Source organism: Nyctereutes procyonoides, unplaced genomic scaffold (assembly GCF_905146905.1).
Source record: "Nyctereutes procyonoides isolate TBG_1078 unplaced genomic scaffold, NYPRO_anot_genome, whole genome shotgun sequence".
Lineage (NCBI taxonomy): Eukaryota > Metazoa > Chordata > Mammalia > Carnivora > Canidae > Nyctereutes > Nyctereutes procyonoides.
The window spans coordinates 8,139,003-8,152,181 of NW_026575121.1; the positions used below are offsets into that span (position 1 = coordinate 8,139,003).

Consider the following 13,179-nt stretch of genomic DNA (forward strand, 5'->3'; position numbering starts at 1 on the left):
GTCTCCCTGCTAACCCTGGACTGCTCAACCCTAGATTATTGCATGAGAGGAAAAAAAATAAAAAAATAAAAAAATAAAAACCTCTTACTTAGTTCATGAATGATGGTTCTCTTTGTTACAGCAGCATAGACTGCTAAATAATAGTGAATATTTCCTTACGGATCAAAATATTGAAAATCTTTGGGTATGGCATTCTTAATATGAGGAGACAGTTTTTATTTATCCTGTAGGAGAGGAGACCAAATATGTACTGATCTCAAAGAATAAAATAAGAATTCCAGGTACAAATTAATTGTTCAATAATGATGGCCCTGGTTTTACTCCCTATTTTCCAGTAAGCCTTTGGAGGCTCAGAGGCTTCCTGACTCCAGGAAATGGTTAGTCACGAATATGCCAACAGAAGATAGTGATTGGTAGTCATTATCATCTTTGGCTTTTCATATCTGCAGTGAAATTGCAGAGACTCAAGGAAAACATGCCTAAAGGGAGAAGTCTGGATGGAGATAACTTTCAACAAAGATTATCTGTACTTCGGTATCTGTACCGAGGCCTTACTCCCTCCGGATATAATATTAATAATGATCAAATATAACGTTGGTTAAGACATCAAATAAATGAGAACCAGGCTACTAACACCCTGGTTTTAGGAATCGGTCGAGGACCCATGTTCAGTTAAAAATATTAGTTCACAGAGTTCCATAAGTCATCAATCATTTATTTGTTCTTTTCTTTCATTCTTAAGACTACGTTATGTGTGACATATTCAAGTGTGAGCAAAACCTCATCCTGACGGGAGTTTCCAGATTCATTCTGAGACTGCTAAACACTTCTGATCGTACAACTCTTTCAGGGGAAAAAGCTTTATTGCTCCCAAACATACATAGGTATTAACTTAGGTATTAAATAAAACATTCCCTTATATTAAGGACATTATAGAATAGTCACAAAAAGCATTTTAAAAGCCAATAAATGTCTTCTTGAATTCATTGAACATCCCCATTAATCTCTCTCTTCCATATCACTCTTTTAAATATTTTTCATAGTAGGTTTCAGTGAAGTTTTTCACAAACGGATATTCAACGTGAAATCAACAACTGAGCATACTAAAATCATGCCGAGTCACAGGCTTGAGTGCTCAGAACGTATATTTAGTGCATAAATACATGGTTTTCTACTGAGACTGGCCGAGAGATCTAAGGGCCAAGTTCCCCTGCCCAGGCCTGAGCTCACCACTCCACTCCTCGGGCTAGCAGAGGCCAGAGAGGCTGCCAAAGCTGGAAACAAGAATTTCTTTATAAATTGGACACCATATTTGTACTAGTGTTTTCTTTATTGTCATAGACTGTTATGATAGACTTTGTAAATTGTGGTTGGTAGGGCTGGATCACTAAGAGGCTTTCAGAGTTCTGTGCTAAAGGGGAAAAAAAGCCAAGAAAGCCCAGCCACAAACAAAAAAGGGGGAAAAACAGCATTACTTGTCTGACCAAAGACGGGCTGGGTAAACACCACTTTTTGCACACATATAATGTAATATTGTGCTTATGTCTAGCATTTGTTACCACTGGGTGGGTTTGATCTTTCAATAATGATTGAAACCTCACATGTAATTTTCTTTTACGGGTTCACTCAATATCTATATTAGAATTAAGACTAAGATACAAACCTACTTACAAATGCCTGATACACCCATTCTATTTTCAGCACTGGCAAGAGAAATGAGAAATCTGATTATTTTGGCAAGATGTAGAGAATGTCATATTAACCAATAATTCTCATCAAAGGATAACACAGCTGGCAAATCACTATTTGGCGACGGTAAGAGAAGAATAAGTCCTTGGGTACAGGAGAAGTTATGGCAAGGTGCCTAGCACGGTACGTGCGCTTAATAAACATGGCTTGATTCTAATGATAAGGTATGGATAACGCTCGTCTCCTTCTTAAAGATCTTCTTGTCTGGTTCTTGTCTGGGGGAAGAAATGGCATCTTCTACATCTGAACACACATTGGTATGTATTATGACGGCTCCTTACTCTTTACAAAGGATTGCCTGTGTGTGATGTTATTAACCATGAATAATGGGTAAAATCTTGTGGCCCCATAACAAAAAAATGTGCTATTAACAAAATAAAGTTCTCCTCATTCCGTGAGTCACCCTAATCTGTAAATATTAGAACCACTCTTGCATTCTCCTAATCTGCAAAACTGTGTGCCTTAATAAGAAGAGTTGATGGTTTCTTGTCTGCCCACAAATCATCCTCCTTTGGCTTGCCAGGTACTGAATCTCTTACAAGGAGTGTTACTTATTTGGAACGAGGCACCAAGTCTGCAACATGCCCCTAAAAGAGTGAAAATTCTGCCACTGTTGCTGATTTTAAGTACACACTGGTTTGTCATACTATCTAGATGGCCACTGAGAAAGCTCAGAGGAAATGGAACAATGAACAGGCCGGTAGGGGCAGAAAAGTCCACTGAGGCAACAGAAGGTGTGGGACTGGCAGGGAGCAGTGACTGGCCACCAATACTCTCTTCAGCTGGGATTCGTTTCCACTTAGGACATGAGGTAAAGCTATCACTTCTTATAAATAGTAAACAAATTCTCCCAGTACCATTTTTGAATAATTCAAACTATGCCCGCTTATTTAAAATAATGTTATATTACACTAAAGACATACACACACACACACACTCACACACATCCAATAAAGTCTGCTCTAAGGTGTCTGGTCTCCCACGGATCAGGACTTTGCATAGTTAAGTCTTTACCTTGCAAATGCCTTTGTAGAGTTTTCTAGTTCTTTCTCCATAAGCTTTGTCCGTGCTTTGTTAAGTTTATTTTTAGGGCTGTTTAAAACATATGAATGGAATCTTTCATTTGCATTTTCTAATTCTTGTTTGAAATTCTAATTTCAAAGAATTTCTAATTCTTGTTTGACAGCTAGTGATTATTACTTATTAATTTTTACCAACCGGTTTATTTTGCTTACAGTCTTCTAACTCTTTTGAATTTTCCCAAGTATACACTCATAGCACATGCAAATTTGCCCTCTCCATATCTGTGTATGTATATAGACGTATGTTTTCATATTTTATCCCCTCGTATAATTACATTAGCTAGTATATTCTGAACAATGTTAAATAATGTGGGCACACCAGGCATCTTCGTTGTATCCCTGGCTTTAAGAGAATTTTTCTATTTTTCATCATTAGCTAACTTTCAGATTGAGGTATTTTAGAAAAACATCAAGAATCCATCTGGTTCTGTTTTCTAATGGATTTTTTTTTCTAGGATCTAATGGATTTTAAACAACAGAAATAAATACTAATTTTTGCCCATCACTTCTTAGTATCTATGAGATGCTAATGTTTTTCTCTCTTGACCTATTAAGATGAACCACTTTTGCATTCTCCTAAATAAATGCTAATGGTATCAGTTCTTCTTAGTATTTTTTATTTTCAAAATTATCTTGGCTGATCATATTCTTCCAGAAAAAAAGCCCAAAGAGTAATTTTTAAGAACAGGTTACACCTGTGAAATTAAAAGCTTATCTCTTCATTGTAAGGAGGCACAATATGGGTCAATTCACACAGAAAGTTAGGAGACAATCATTTACCTAACCAGAATTACCTTAATTACGGGATCAGTTTCCAACTAATAGATTATCTCTAGTACATGTAAATCATTGTTTATAGACAGATTACTCAACATTAGGGAGAGGCAATAAAAAAGCAGACCAACAAAAATGAAACATAAAACGAAACAATAAAAAAGAATAGACTAGCATAATTGCTATTTCCATTGCTCAAAAATTATGATATAAGATAAAAAGATCAAATTTAAGCCTACATACTTTAAAATATGTATCCACTGCATAAAGCTAAGGACCTGTACACCAAGTAATAACAAAATGTAATATTTATAACCAGTATGCTCTTACAGATATTAGAGCAATGTGTACTTCATTGATTCTATGACGCATTTTTCTTACATTTTAGTAACTCTGAAATTAAGATGCAAAGAGATTCTATGATGATCACGTTTAATATTTGTGTCAACATTTCTTTCTTTGTGATGCATGAAATAATGATGTAAGTTGAAAACTGGTGGTATCGTAGATTTGACAAAATACAGCAAAAATCAACTTTATGGGTTATACAAAACAGCTTCATCTCCCTACCTCCACCCCTCCGACACATACTGTCTTTTTTTAAAAATACTATTACTATATGTAGATTTTTTTAAGAAATAGACTAAATTAAAATTCAATTTAGATTTAAGGAGTTTGGCAACTTTAGGATTTACTCTAAGATGATCAGAGATAGCCCAAGGAGTTGCAAATTAGAGGTTAGGATAAATGGGTACATGCAAGAGCCCACACAGATGTGCAAGCTAGTATGCAATGTGTGAAAAGTCATGCACCAGAGCCGCTGGATTCGACCCAGTTTTTGGTGGAATCAGTAACTAAAATAATCCCATGACTGCAGAATTCTCAGGTGATTTTATTCAGGAAAGTAGAACACGCAGTTATTAAATGCAGTGTTTCCCACTTAGAGCTGTTGGTGTAAGAGAAGTCACTGGTCTCCCCTGACCCCATCTCCTTCCTTTTCACCCAGATCTGGAAAATGAGAAAAATGGACACAGAGCTTCCACCTTGCCCACCACATCACTTTCATGCTCTGCTTGCTTACCTCCTCAACACAGATGTCAACAATAAATCAGTTACAATTATTTAAAAAAAAAGATTTTATTTATTTATGAGAAAGAATGAGCACATGAACGGAGGGAAGAACAGAGGGAGAGGGAGAAGCAGGCTCCCAGCTGAGCAGGGAGCCAGACATGGAATGGGGCTTGATCCCAGGACCCTGGGATCATGACCTGAGCTGAAGGCAGATGCTTAACGGACTGAGCCGTCCAAGTGCCCCAGTCACAGTTATTCTTAACCAAGTCCTGGATCAACAGTTGTGGAATAGGAGATCCCACCATTACAAAACCAAATGTAAAGGAAATAGAAATAGCAGTGAGTCCTAGAAACTGAGGGAATGGTTTCTAGGGCAGGGGATTCATACTAGCAAACTGACCCACTGACTACCACAAACTATCTTTGTCCTCCTTCAATGTATGAATTTAAGTGTCTCTTCTTAAACAAAAAAAGAAAAGAAAAGAAAGCGAAGAATATGTGCATGAACGTCTCCGGTCATCCTAATAAGCCACTACTAACTTCAAAAGAATTTTGCCAATCTCTTAAAAAAATTCTCTAGCTCTTTTTATAAATTATTAAAATGAAAAAGAACAAAGTCAACAGCACTTAGCCAGTATTAATTTTCAGTATTAGCAGGGTCAATGCGGGCCCTTGACTTAATATCCTCATGTGGGCTCACCTTTTGTACAGCGGCTCGGAAGGCCTGCTTAATGCTCTTACACGAATCAGGTATTAATTTTGTGTCTTGATTCTCCAGAGTTGTGTCTTGCAAATCTGCGTTTTCATGGAGTTTGAAAATTCTATTAATGCAGTGAGTGTCATCTTCTGATATTCTATTAGGATCCATCTGAGGGGAAAAAAAAAAGTCAGGGCATAGAGTAATTATCATTGATCATTCCGCTATTTAATAAAGTGTGACTGACATAAGGGAAAAAAAATTCATTCTTTCACGAGTCTTTATATCTCCAACAATTAGTAGTTAGCACAATTACCCTCAAGTTGGTGAAACATTGACTTCTAATTCATTTTTATGAGTAGCTATGATTCACAACACAAGCATACACGTGTGAATCGTGGGGGAAATTATCAAAGTCGCCTGTCAAGGTGTTAAGTCCTCATAGAGGGGAGGAACGCCAAGGAAAAATCGCTTGTGATCGGTGCAGGTAGAGAGAACTTTTTGTCTTTCAGTCATACCCAGCGTGCTAGATGGGATGATGGAGCTCACTTGGATATTCAAAGCATGAAACCTACAAAAACCAGGTGAAATTAACACCATCTTTAACCACCATGTTTGGCTTTTTTCCTTAATCAATGTATATTTTAACCAGCCAAAGAAAGGAGGGAGAAATCCATTTCCTAGGGCCCCCCCCCAAAAAAAACCCTAAAGCCAGAAGCATAATTTCCCTTTTTGTTGAAATCCTTATCAGTGTTTCTTAACCTGGAGTGGTACGTCTGCCAGGGGGTGATAGTGTCACATGGGGTGAAGAGGGCTGCATGTGGTGAGCAGGCTGTATGGATACATGGGGGGAGATGCTAAAATTCCTATAATGGAAGGGATTGTCTCACCCAAAATATCCCCACTGAGTTGTCAACTGATTGTCTGCATAAACATTTCTTTAAGTATTACTCTTTTCTTGAAATCATCTGTCCCTTCCTCCTGGGGCTGTGACAAGCCCTTGTAGGAGTTTCGACTGCCAAGTAAAGGGTAACGATAATTAGCTATCAATTGTTTTAATAACAATTGTCTAATTTATTGTCCTCTTCTTCCAAAAATTCAAGGTACCTCGTGTGCATTTGTTCATTAGTAGGTACAGACTGGATGAAGAAAGGAACAATTATACAAGGTTATAAGCTCAGTGAATTAACAGCAGGTCTCTCTGTGCCTAGTTTATCTTTTTAAAAGTAATTAGAAAGATGTGCAGGTCTATTAACCAGCCATCAGAAATAAACTCTATTACCCATATCTGAGATTCTCAAAATGAATGATAACCTTTCAACACATGTGCACCCACTAATACAAATTTTATTATTTCAGGCTTGCATATGGCAGAGGTATCGTTCAAGAAGCAAAGTTATTTGTGATCCATACTTATTTTTCATATTTTCTTTAAAATAATCAGTACAAAGTCAGAATATGTGAGTGTTTATATAAGGAAAGCTTTTCAATCACAATTTTTTTTTTTTTTGGAAAAAGCTCAGTTATGCCAATAGGTTTCCCACAAAATCAGAGAAGCCTGGGCAGCTGATATGAAGGGTCACTGGGTTCAGACCTCAAGAAAGATGATCATGCCAAGGCCTCAGTTGGCTCACCACCAGAAAACTGCTGATCTACAGGAACAGTGCGGTGTTAGCGGGGGAAATGCCTGGGGACCTTAAAATTGGTTGAGCTCCAGGCTTGCTGACAGACCAAGCGCCATCCACAGAGCAGCAGCCCGCCAGGCTGTCACTACTGAAAGGACAGTCCAAGCACCTGTGGCTTCACAGGCTCCCTGGGAGCTCCTTAGGAAAGGTGGACTCTCAGGTCCCTGGTGCACCGCCTGGGAATCTGCATCCTAACTAGATCCCAGGTCCTCCCCACGTACATTAAAGTTTAAGAAGAAATGCTTTCCAGTATCAGTTATGCAGATGTAGATTTTCTGCTATTCAAATGTCTCGACATTTCCATAGACACCAATTTTTAATTTTTTTTCACAAATAATGGCAGTTAGTACAAACATCTCGTGACAATAATAATGGCTAATGAGCCAAGGCAAAGAAATGTAACGCAAGGACCTTGTCCCCTCTCTCTCTCTCTTAAAAAGTCTCCATGCCCAGATGCCACCCCCAGCCAACTGAATCCACATCCCTAAGGATGGGGGTCAACTGACTCTCTCCCTAAGGGCTTCAAATGTGCGCTTGAGATCCAGTGTTTAGGAAGGTAATTCTAGTACTAAGACATACATAAAAATCATCAATCGTTTCCCCAAAAGAAATCATGAAAGCGTGGCAAAATTAATTTCAATATAGTCATTTATTTTGTCACTTAGAGGCCATACATTAGAAATGTCTAGTGAAGCTGCAATCAAACGTCTTTCTTGTTCCAGTGCCTTGTGGCATTCCCTTCCCAAAAATGGAGACCAGGAGACAAGAGAGGAGTTGAGGAGTGGGGGTGGGCAGACCAGTGGGGGGCCCCTGCTCTGGGAGTCTCCATGGAGGGAAGACCCCAGGTCAAGTCCAGGGGCTGAACCAAGGACTCTCCTATCCCACACCCCCTCTCCAGATGCCAGAGTCCCGATAGAGAATTTGCACGACTGAAAAAATGCTACTTTTTCATCTTAGTTTAGCTCCTCAGTAGATAACTTCCATATTGCAAATTTCTAGTGTTGTGAATCATTTGAAAAGCTTCTTCAGTGAGTTGAACATGCCAGGCACAGGGCTAGATGCTGCCAATGAGGTAAGTGAGCAAAACAGGCAGCCCTTGCCTTCTTGAACTTACTCCACTCAACAGAGGAACGCAGAAGCTCATCAGAAAAATCACAGTAAACCGAGTTACAAGAATTCATCGTCGCTAGAAGTGTCTACACATATTCTATAAACCTTGAACATCTGATTTAAAAGACTTTAAAAATGCGTTTATCAGATGATGTAGTTCCTATGAAAGTCTTTACAAAAAAGCTTCTTTGAAATGTAATCATTTGCAGGGTTAAATGAGGCAGGATGCTTGACATTTGTGCTACTTCTTTATCTGTTTTTTCAAACAGGCAGCCTGCACACCTCTACATCACAGCTGCAGTAGGGACGGCTCTCCTGTTTGGGTAGCAAACAGCCAGGGACGTTGGTGTGTATACTGGGGGTTTGGGGGAAGAAGTTAAAAGGGCAACAGAGATGGAGTTTTCTGAAAAAGTTTATCTTGTAGCTAAACTCCTAACTTTGAATATGGTTATATGGATGTTTAAAAAAAAGAAAGAAAGAAAGAAAACACACACACATAAATTTTACAAGCAACTTTTTGGAAGGTTTTTTTTTTTCTTCTTCTTTGCAAACCAAAGTATGAATACTATGTGGTAAATATATAGCACAAACCACATGCTATTTTTTCTTTGGCAAGGTTGGTGGAGGAAAAGTCAATCTACTTTAGATCTAGTACTTTTTTTTTTCTTTTCAATCTGGGTACATGCAATCTGCAAACATTTGGGAGGCTGATTCATTTTTAACTATTCAAACATGAGAAGGGGAAACAATTTTTTTAAAGTTACTGTAATTTTTACACTATTCTAAGCATTCTTCTAACTGCATTAAAAACTAAATTAACTGGTTTTGTTTTTTTCTTGAAGAATTACATAGCTACCTCCCCTTAAACAAAACCAATAAAACCGGCTCCTTTTTCTCATTTGATTACTATAAACTGTAAACACGTCACTTGATACTAAATGATTTCATTCTGATTCAGATGCATTCAGAAACCCCAAGTAGTTCACACTCACAACTTTAGTGGAACTAAAAAAAAATAAAAATCTCTTACTTGGTACCAAGTTCTAATCTAAAGAAGCTGATATGACTAAAAATGTTGCATTAGTGATGGGTCAAATCAAGTCTATTCTCTCTTAGCTAGTAGAACTTTGAAAGAAGGCCTTTGGCATACATAAAAGCAGAAAGAATTGCAGAATAAACTCCCACAAACCCATCACCAAGCTTCAACAATTATCAAGCCATGACCAATCTCATTTCATCTATAAGATGAACCTATTGTTTTGAAATAAATTCCGGACATCATAGCATTCACTTGTAACTACTTCGGTAAGCATCTCTAAATGATTAGGACTCCTTTAGGTAACAAAGGTAGATACATAAAGACTCCTAACTGGGAAAGGAACTAGGGGTGGTGGAAGGGGAGGAGGGCGGGGGGTGGGGGTGAATGGGTGACGGGCACTGAGGGGGGCACGTGATGGGATGAGCACTGGGTCTTATTCTGTATGTTGGTAAACTGAACACCAATAAAAAATAAATTTATTATATATATAAAAAAAGGTAGATACTATCCTCAGTAAAATGCAAGCAAAGATAGTGGTGTCTTCCTATGAACACATTACTCCTTATATTACTTCTTTCCTAAAGAAGATGCCCCTTTAAAAATGCAGTACAGGGATCCCTGGGTGGCACAGCGGTTTGGCGCCTGCCTTTGGCCCAGGGCGTGATCCTGGAGACCCTGGATCGAATCCCACATCGGGCTCCCGGTGCATGGAGCCTGCTTCTCCCTCTGCCTGTGTCTCTGCCTCTCTCTCTCTCTCTCTCTGTGTGTGACTATCATAAATAAAAAAAATAAAAAATAAAAAAAAGATTAAAAAATGCAGTACAAAATGGGGTTCAGGAGTAATGGTTAATACATTCTGCATAAGTCTTAGAGAAACCTGTCCTTCAGGCATTTAGGAAAACTGTACCTATAAAATCTGATGAAATTAAATCTCCAAATGAAAATTTTCTAGCTAGGCTGACTAGTTTGCACATTTACTTTGGAAGAAAGTGCTAAAAGCTTCACTATTACTCATGTAACATCAAAACTACTAAATCGTGATAAGAGATCATCCGACCCCCAAGCCTACCAGACCATTAATATTTCTGTGAAGCAGCAGAACAATTGTCCTAAGAGCCCAGCATGCCACTTTCTACGTGGCCACACCCATCTCCATGGCTCCCACCAGCCTGAGCTAGGCATCATCCCTTGAGCTCATTCATTCCCCACTGCTCTTTCGTTGCTGAACATTCACTTCTCTACTACAGCTACAAAAATGCCATATCCCTAAGGTGTTAGAAAAGATAAATAGTAGAGAACTACTGCATCTTCTGTCTTTTTTCTGAATGCTGCTCTCTTGTTTGGCCAAGAATTTTAAGTCTTTTGTTACAGGTCCCTCCGATACGTGGCACCATATGATGCACATAGCAGGTGGACGTTATATGTTGAATTAATGATTTACATGGCACCATATGATGCACATAGCAGGTGGACATTATATGTTGAATTAATGGTTTACATGGCACCATGTGATGCACACAGTAGGTGGACATTATATGTTGAATTAATGGTTTATATGGCACCATGTGATGCACATAGTAGGTGGAAATTATATGTTGAATTAGTGATTCTTAATTCACATTCCATAGCGCTTAATAGTCTCATCTGCAGTGTAGACACTCAATATATACAGACTTTACATGCGGGGAGGCGGGGGAGAAAACTGGATGGGCAAATGGGTGGACCACTCATTCTTGACTGCAGCATACTCTGATAAAAGAAAAACATTTCATCACTTTCATATTGATGTGAGTAATCCTTGTTGCAAAAGTTGCTTTTTTAAGAAAAAGTTATCTCAACAGGTAAAGATTGTTTTTATTAATATGCAAATACGAGTGTCCTAAAGTATCACTCATAATATTCATACCTTTTTTTTTTCTTTAGTAGATAATCAAACTTGCTCTACAAAACACAAAACAGTAGACAACGAACATTTAACAAAAAGCCTGCGATTGCAAGCAACGAAGTTTAAGACTCTGGCACACGTCAAAAACCCATACAGCGCAAGCAATGCCATGTTTTGATGCATCCAACTCGGTTTAGTAATCACCTTTGAATCTGAAAACCCATAAAGTCCAAACCCAACTCTCTTTTCCCATAAAAAAAAAAGTGCACAGTCAGCCCTCCACTTCCTCTGAGAAAGGGTTCACAGCACCAGACAAGAACATTTGAATGAATCCAACCAACTGCACTGCAATTTCCAAGAAAACACAAGAGCATAAACCGCCAGAAAGCATAATATTACAGATTCACCCCTTCCTTTCTACTATCTTTCTCTGCAGTTCCCAGCGCTCCTTCTCGTCTTTTGGAAGTTCGGTTGTTTTTTCCTGGGCTGCAGCGAGGCTGCGCCGGAGCCGAGAGCCCCACCGCGACCGCACACACCTCTAGCTTCTCCCTCCCTCCGCCCCCCTGCGCGGGGAGGCTCGTGGTCCTTGCACCCCGGGGGGCGAGCGGGGCGCAGGGGTCCCCGCCCCCGGGCCTCTCCGGCGCCCCGGGCACCTCCGCCGGGTGCTGCGGGGGGGCCTCCTGCAGGACGGAGCCCCGCGCGCCCCCCGTGCACCGCGGCCCCTCCCGGAGCGCACCTGCCACGCCGCCAGCGCGGGGAGGGGGGGGCGAGAGGGGCGGGGGGGGGGCTCGGGCCGGCCCTGCGGGGCCGCGAGTTCGCTCCCAGCTCCGCACTGGGGCCGGGAAAGCGCTTTCGGTGGAGGTGAGCGGCCAAAGCTGCGTCGCGGGGGAAATTCAAACCCACCAGCCGGGCGAGCCCAGGGCTGAGCGCGCAGCGAGGCCGGGGGCGGGGGAGGAGCCCCGAGGGGAGCCCCGACGGGGGGAGCCCTCCCGCGGGTCCCGGCAGCCGGACTCAGTTTCCCTCCCGCGCAACCGGGACCTTGGGGAGGCGGGCACTCACCTGAGCCCTGAAGTAGAGGAACAGGGCGACGCTGCAGACCACCTGGCCCAGCCCCAGCCCCAGGAAGGCCACGGCCACGGAGCGGGAGGCGGGCGGGGGCGCGGGCGGCGCGGGCGGCGCGGGCGGGGGGCCGTCGTGGGGGGCGCCGGGGCCGCCGCCCGCCTCCTCGGGGCCGCGCAGGTACTTGCTGTAGTCTCGGCTGGCGCGGCGCATGGCGCTCGGGCCGCGGGCTGGGCCCGCCTCGTCCTCTGCCCGCGAGCGACTCGGAAGGCGGCGCGGGGCCGGCGGCCTCGACCTGGGGCGCTCGGAGCCGGGGCGCTGCTCGGGGGCGGGCGGGCAGGGCGCCCGGACACCCCAACTCTTATACCCCGCGGCCGGGGGCCGGGCCCGGGAGCCAATCAGCCCCGGGCGCGGCTGCTCCTCCACCCCCCGCCGGCTCCCCTTCCTTCCTCTCTCCTCCCTCGCTCTCTAACTCGGGCGCCCTCGCCGACCGGCCTCCCCGCCCCCCTCCCCATCGGCGCTCGCGGGGCGGGGGCCGCGGCTCGGCTGCCGGGGGTGCGCGGGCGGAGTGCCCGGGGTCGGCGCAGGGGGGCTCGAGCTGCGCGTTCCCCCGCAGGAGAGCTGCACCTGGCGACCTCCGAAGCCCCTTCCCCCTCCCTTCACCGCCCCAAAGAAATCCCGCAGGGATTATCCCCGGGGGACACCCCTCCCCACCGAGGGGGGCAGCCTCTATCACGGTCCCCAGTGGAGGTTCCGAATCCTCGGGGCAGCCTTAGAAACCCAGATCCCTGTGTCTGCAACCCTCAGTGCGGCTTTGACTAAGGCAGCCTTTGAGTGCGGGAGCAGAGAGCCTATGGGCGCCAGTCCTGACCCAGGAATCCTCCTAGAAACCCAGGACCCCATCCCAGATCCCTGTGTCTGCAACCCTCAGTGCGGCTTTGACTAAGGCAGCCTTTGAGTGCGGGAGCAGAGAGCCTATGGGCGCCAGTCCTGACCCAGGAATCCTCCTAGAAACCCAGGACCCCGTC

The 13,179-nt window shown here is 43.0% G+C and overlaps 1 protein-coding gene across 1 annotated transcript in view; it reads right to left on the reverse strand.

Moving 5' to 3' along the window:
• The window catches only part of TNFSF11 (TNF superfamily member 11), a 31,351-nt gene extending 18,987 nt beyond the window's left edge, over positions 1-12,364 (reverse strand). The window contains exons 1-2 of the mRNA XM_055336096.1: positions 12,152-12,364; positions 5,377-5,544 (exon numbers count right to left, since the gene is read on the reverse strand). Coding sequence (XP_055192071.1) covers positions 5,377-5,544; positions 12,152-12,364 — 381 coding nt within the window. The remainder of the gene's footprint in view (positions 1-5,376; positions 5,545-12,151) is intronic.
• Between the last annotated feature and the right edge of the window lie 815 nt (positions 12,365-13,179).